The 6,896-nt window shown below is 53.2% G+C and overlaps 2 protein-coding genes across 2 annotated transcripts; one reads left to right on the plus strand and one right to left on the minus strand.

Moving 5' to 3' along the window:
• The first annotated feature begins 343 nt into the window (after positions 1-343).
• Positions 344-2,444, plus strand: LOC119278158 (F-box/FBD/LRR-repeat protein At1g13570-like). The gene is made up of 3 exons (XM_037559510.1): positions 344-1,418; positions 1,535-1,678; positions 1,810-2,444. Exons 1-3 carry the CDS (start codon positions 408-410, stop codon positions 2,221-2,223), a joined length of 1,569 nt encoding a protein of 522 aa, XP_037415407.1. The 5' UTR covers positions 344-407; the 3' UTR covers positions 2,224-2,444.
• Positions 2,445-3,313: 869 nt separating this feature from the next.
• On the minus strand, positions 3,314-6,586 carry LOC119278159 (CBS domain-containing protein CBSX6-like). Its single transcript, XM_037559511.1, has 2 exons — positions 5,992-6,586; positions 3,314-4,404 (listed from the first exon to the last, which is right to left on the minus strand). The coding sequence occupies exons 1-2, from the start codon at positions 6,312-6,314 to the stop codon at positions 3,531-3,533; spliced, it is 1,197 nt and encodes a 398-aa protein (XP_037415408.1). The 5' UTR covers positions 6,315-6,586; the 3' UTR covers positions 3,314-3,530.
• Positions 6,587-6,896: the final 310 nt, after the last annotated feature.

A 6,896-nucleotide genomic window follows, 5' to 3' on the forward strand; every position in this document is an offset into this window, starting at 1 on the left:
CAAGATGGTGGGATGCTGCTTCTGCAATCTTTGAGGAGTGCGTCGACGTAGCTATTTTAATTGGAAAGACCACTTAACATTGTGATAGTTCCGCTAATCAGGCAGCGCATGTGCTTGCAAATTATAATTTTTTAATAAGATTCTACTTAGTTGGACAGACAGACGAACCTCTGAATTGTCTCGTCACTAAGCTCGTGGACCATGTAATGCTCTTTTGATTTTAATGAAGCTAGCCATCCGGAAAAGAAAAAACTAGCCGCTATGGCCTTTCTAAAAAAACATTTTCCACCATTTCCTTGGGCCGTTTCTGCTCCACTTCACACACAACACCACGCCCAGAAACGCTCAAAGCCCAAAGCCCTCGTCGGCTCATCCCCACCCCAACGACGCTTCCGGCGGCGGCGGCCATGGAGGCGGCCATGGCGGAGTTCCAGAGCCTAATGTCGCTCGGCCCCGTATGCGCGGTGGCGAACGAGTTCCTGCGCAACCAGACGGTGCGCAACGAGTACGAGGCGGAAGAGCAATGCGACCGCTTGTTCCACCCCACCCAATACGATATGCCCGTCAACCGGCTCGCCTCCGCCGCCGCCGCCCGCTTCTTCGCGCTGCCACCCGACGACGACGTCGACCGCGTCAGCCGCCTCCCCGACGCGCTCCTCCGCGACGTCGTCTCCCGCCTCCCCGTCAAGGACGCCGCGCGCACCGCCGCGCTCTCCCGCCGCTGGCGCGGGGTCTGGCGCTCGGCGCCGCTCGTCCTCGCCGACGCGGACCTCCTCCCTGACACCTCCGCCGTGTCCCGCGTCCTCGAGGCGCACCCGGGGCCCTTCCGCTGCGTCCACCTCACCAGCACCCGCGCGGAGGGCTTCCACGGCCTGCTCACGCGCTGGCTCCGGCTCCTCGCCGCCAAGGGCATCCAGGAGCTCGTCCTCGTCAACGCCCGCTGGCCGCTCGACTACTTCCTCCCCGCCAACCTCCTGGGCCTGACCAGCCTCACCCGCCTCTACCTCGGCATGTGGAGGTTCCCCGACACGGCCGGTCTCCGGCGCGCCACCTGCTTTCCCAATCTCCGTGACCTCGGGCTCTGTCACGTCCTCGTGGAGAGAAGGGATCTGGACTTCATCCTCGACAGGAGCCCCGTGCTGGAGACGCTCTGTGTCCAGGGCAATGTGCTCAAGCTTCGCATCCGGCTCGTCAGCCAGAGCCTCCGGTGCGTGCAGGTCATTGGGTGCTTCATCGAAGAGATCTTCGTGCTGGACGCCCCAAATCTTGAGCGGTTCATCTATTCAGATGCTTGGCACCCTGTTGGCAACTGCACCACCACGGTCAAGATCGGCCATGCCCCCAAGCTGCACTTGTTGGGATACTTGGCGTTGGACCCACGGAAGCATGTCCTAGATGTCGGCAACAACATCATTAAGGTGCCTGGTTTCTCCATTGGTTCAATCCTGCACTGCCAATGCAAATTTGTGTGATCTTTCTTTTCTTAATTGGGTGAGTTGTGAATCTGTGAATGATTGCAACTGCAGGCTGGGAGCCTGGGACAGGGATGAGCCCAAGCACCATGCTACCAGGTGTGAAAATCCTGGCTTTGGAGGTGCCTTTCGCAGTCCGCAATGATGTCAAGATGATCCCCAATGTCCTCAGATGCTTTCCGAATGTTGAGACGCTCCACATCATGGTGAGCCCCCTGACTCTTCTTTTGGCATCCATTTGCACCATCTTGCACTAGCATCATGTTGCTAATTTCTAATTGGTATCAATAGCTGATAGCTGATGGACTGCACATGCTTTTCTCTACCAATTTTTCAGTCTGGAAAAACTGATCAATCCACTGGCAAGGTCAACCTGAAGTTCTGGCTCGAGTCTGGTACCATAGAATGCATAGAGTCGCGCATCAAGCTGCTGGTTTTCCATGGTTTCCAAGGGGATCGAAGCGAGCTCGCCTTCCTCAAGTTCTTCTTTGAGAGCGCCTTGGCGCTGGAGGAGGCGGTGGTTCTGTTGGCCGCTGATCCGACGGATGAGATGATACGCAAGGTGGTGTTTCTGAAGTACATGGAACGGGCCAGTGAAGCCTCCATACTGTCGGTCGGCCGTTCTGGTCCTCGAGGCTTCGCTCAGAGCGCCAGGAGAGGATCTGATTTCTCCCTCGGCGACCCTTTTGCCAACTATTGCTGCAGCGACTTGTATCGTATGTCATCACCCCGCCCCTTGTACCTGTGCTAGCCTGATTAGCTGCAGCGTCGAAGTTGGCAGTATCATTGTTGCAGCCGTTGTTCTGCTGGTTGGCAATTACGGACCACCGTCCATCGTGTATGTGTTTCATGTGATTTTGTTGGCTAGGCTGTGATCTTGATGACAGCGGTGTTGCATTGCACGGTTTTGGCTAAAAATATGTTTATTGTGATTGTGACAATGGTGTTGCATTGCACGGTTTTGGCTAAGAAATGTTTGTTATGACATTATCTTATGTCCTTGTTCAGATCCTCTTCTTCATGATGTGGTACGTTGCTTTGCTTTGCTTTGTGTCTTGTGTGTTGTGCTGTGATTGTGTGCATATTTCCTTCATGCTGGTTGGCAATTACAAACCGCCATGTCTGTGTTTCATGTGATCGCACTATCTAGTTGTGATAGGATGATAACGGTGTTCCATGTGATCGCACTATCTAGTTGTGATAGGATGATAACGGTGTTACATTGCGTGATTTTGGCTTAAAAGTGTTTATTGTGACAATGGTGTTACATTGGTACTTTTGGCTAAAAAATGTTTATTATGACACCGCCTTATCTTCGATCAAATTTTCTTCATGCTGTGGTAGCGTTGATTTGCTTTGTGACTTGTGTTGAGTGTGCGTTGCGCGGTGCTGTGTGTTGCCCGTTCACGAGTAATTCTGGCTATAGACGTGGCGTTCCTTCTCTGCAAAATAAAAGGACGGGGTATAGCTTGGGTGGCTCACAGTTGCAGAAACAGAACTGAAGCAGATGTATTTGTGCGCTTCGTCGCGCCGGTGATCGACGATTTTGAGATTTTTTTCAGGCTGTAGTGCTTGTTCACCTATATCATGGGGTATTTCTTCCCTGCAAAATGGAAAGATGGGGTACTGCTTGGGTGGTTTGCTGTTTGCAAGGTTTTGTGATTGTTATCGCAATTGCGGAGACGGAATCGAAGCAGATTTGATATGCGCACTTCGCTGGCAATTGACGGTTTTGAAATTTTTGAGTGTGTTTGCTGTTTGCAAGTTTTTGTGTTTGGCAGGTTAACTTTTGTCAGGGTTAGTTTGATTCATCAAGTCCCAGTTGAAACATACATATAAGATGAGCGATCAATGGACTCCCAGGCATAAATAGGCCCGAGTCTACCTTATTATAGGACCATCAACAACGAATGCACATCCAACAATACACAACCCATTCAGTCTCACACGCCCACACACCCAAAACAAAGTTCTCAGCTCTGGACAACCACCAAACTAACCCCAAATTATAGTACACCACCCAAACACACGCCACCGCCATCAGGACGTCGTCGACGGTCAGGCGCTGCTCCGGGTGACGGCGGCAAAGATGTCCGTGTACCCGACCACGCCAACGAGGACGTCATCCTCCTCAGCCTCCGCGTCCGTCACCCACACGTGAGTCGCCCGGTGGGACAGCATCTGCGCCATGACGGCGGCCAGGGAGCTCGTGCTCCGGCACATCAGCGGCGAGCTCCGGCCCCGGTACATGCTCCGCACCTGGTTCGCCTGGCTGTTCAGGAACCCGATGTTCCTGCTGCTGAACTTCTTAAGCAGCCTGGGAGAGCGCCCGGGCTCGGTGGCCTCCTCCGACAACGACGAGCTGATGGAAGGCAGCGGGAAGGCGGAGATGGGGGTCGACCCGTTCTCGTCGGCGCCGATGACAAACTGCCCCGCCGACAGGTTCGCCAGCGCCCACGCGGCCGCCACGTAGTCACACTTCCACAGCTTGTAGGCAGAGATGTCCCCGATGATCTTGCGGACCCCGTCCGATGTCGTCTCAACCACGGCCACGCCGCAGGGGTCCCCAGGGATCTTCTGGATCGCCTCCATGGCTGGCGCAGACGCCTCGACGTGGCAGTAGTGCGGGTTGATAGCTCCGAGGGTACAGATTGGAGACAGTGGGATGGGCGCGAGGGCGCCGAGGCACCCGATCAGGAACCGGAGGATGTCTTCCCTTGACAGGCAGCAAAACCTCTCCGCGCAACTGACAAATGGGGACAACTGCATGCTGCTGCTGCCAGCTGAGCTTGGGGATCCCGATTCCGAGTTCTTCATCCATTTCCCATTGTAAAGCATAGAAAACCGCTTGGTGATGCCTGTCCAGGAGCCGTTCTTGCGGACAAGGAAGCGCTTCACTCCATTCCTCATCAACTCCAGCGCATCAATCAACCTTGCAAGACAATCAAACTTGGCTGAATAACAAAATACATATGTCAAACATCACATCTTTAAAAATGAATTTGCTTGAAAGGCAAAGGACTAAAAAAGAAGAGCAGTATGATTGGCAGACGCATCATCCAGCTCAGACTCTTATGTCCTATTGAACTTTTCATTTGCGGGCAACTATTATGTCATCCCTAAGAATGTGACATTGGCTCACTACTTGGTGCTGCCAAATCATTTCGAGACATGATTGGACTGCCTTGCATGTGTCATGTATGGCTCAGTTTATTTAAACTATTGTCTTGACTCATGAATCCCTTGACAGCCAGCACGGCTTCCACATGGATTGCTGCCTTCCTGATTGCGACATCACATTGCCAAATGGAACCATGTTCCCACTTTGTTCCTCTTATGACAACACAATCAGGAGGACAAACTCTGCAACATGTGAAAGCCATCTGGCTTGTTTAAGTTCGGAATGGACTGGAGACACTTCATGATACTGGAAGATACCGTTAAATACGAGCTAGATTGTTGAATGATCAGTGCACTCTAGGAATTGAGAAAAATCAAGGATAGCCACATATACTGATAGGTGAACACCTAGCAAATCTATGCTGTTGGTATCGGTCATGAGTTACAGTTTTTCAGTCTCGAGGAGCTATGTGATAGTCTTTTAAGTTGTTGTCAGCAAATGGTCCCTAAAGGGGCAACTAAAATGATGGTTTAATGAAGAAAGCATGACCAGTTGTGGCATTTCTTTGGATACTGAAGAAAAGAAACTGCACAGACAGGGATAGAGTAACTTAAACTTGAGCAGTGGATTTGCGACTAAGGCACATGACCTAGCAAAACAATATCTAGACTGCCACATTATTTCTGTCCTGAAGTTCCATCCAGCTATTTTTCATGAACAGGAGCGAAATTCAGTGAGTCGGAACTAGACATTTCTTCCCAACTCATCAAGCATTCAACCTTAAGCTCACAGAAACCAAGTATGAATTAGGATCTGTTTTGAAGGCAGTTAATTGAACTTTCCAGTTTTACCCAAGCATGTCGGGCTCCAACGATCATGCCTTACCAACCATGCTGTCTTCTGAAAGAGATTGTGTTAAACACAACCACTACCCCAGTTTTAGTATCCAGTAAACACAACTTTAGGCAGATTCACTAAGCAGTAAGCACTTCCTGATTTGCACCAACAGAAGAGTGATTTATTAACCACAAAGGCACAAACCCCAGTGATTTCTGATGGATTCAGACAGACTCAAAAACAATTTCGTACAACCCGCAGATTTGTATTAGTAGGAACATGCATAAAAGACAAAGATCACCAACCAACCAGACCGCATTAGAAAACAGAGGCTTGTGCATCAGCATTCGGCTGTAGTGAAGCATCCCAGCAGGCAGGGACAGATCCGAGCTGAGCACGAGTCAACAGAGCCATAGTGCGTAGACTGAATCACCACTGCCTGCGACTATGAAACAGCAGACGACTGATGCCTAAAGGCTTGGAGATTAGGTGGGATTCCTGATGGGACGGGCGGGGACACGACGGCGGCGAGAAGGGACGGGTCGAGGACCAAGAACTGACCTGGTGCCGGGATCGACCTCCCGGAGCAGGTCCTGGTTGGGCTGCACGACCTCGCCGACGGCGGCGCGCATGGCGCGGTCGCCGGCGCCGGCGCCGGCGAGGAAGGCGGCGATGTCGACGGCGGAGATCATGCCGAGGAACCGGGCCCCGGAGGGCGGGTCGTCGGGGGCGGCCCGCGCGCGCCAGACGGGCACGGCGCCCTCGGGGCTGCCGGCGATGGCCCGCGCCGCGTCGTCAAGCGTGTCTGCGTCGCTGAGCTCGGCGATCTCGGGCTTGCCGACGGTGAGGTCGCCGACGACGTGGTGGTAGAAGACGGCGGCCATGGCCTGGCGGCGGGGGGGCGCGGGGTTATAAGAGCGAGTGGAGGAGGAGCAGGTGGAGGAAGAGCCTGGAGGGCCCCAGGCGGAGGCCGCCCCCGGGCACGAGGACGGCGGCGGGGGAGGAGGGGGAGAGGGAGTGGTCACCGGCGGCGCGGGTGCGGGGGTCGCCGGCCATGTCGGAGGGAGGGAAAGCCCATTAAGAGCACGGGGAGCAGATGGAAAAATTGAAGCCGGCTGCCCGCGTGGGTGTGGGTGATGAGAGGGGAGGGAGGGGATATGCGACGCGATGCGGTGGGGAGAGAGATCGGCTGGGGTTAAATCAGCTCCGTGGCCGTGCTTTGAGATTCGGGGTGGTCGGCTGATGTATCTCCAGTGTGATTTATGCATTTATTGCGTGCCATATATAATCTGTAAATCTGGCAGGATGATCGATCAACCACGTGGCATACATATTGAGCTGTCAAAATCTAATTTTTTTTAAGACAAAGTCAAAATCTAAATTGACGGACGAACCGGTTGGATGGATGGTAATGAGGACGGTGATTACCCTAGCCCATTAGAGTCCAAGCAGTGGCGGAGACAGAG

The sequence above is a fragment of the Triticum dicoccoides genome, chromosome 3B, assembly GCF_002162155.2.
Source record: "Triticum dicoccoides isolate Atlit2015 ecotype Zavitan chromosome 3B, WEW_v2.0, whole genome shotgun sequence".
Lineage (NCBI taxonomy): Eukaryota > Viridiplantae > Streptophyta > Magnoliopsida > Poales > Poaceae > Triticum > Triticum dicoccoides.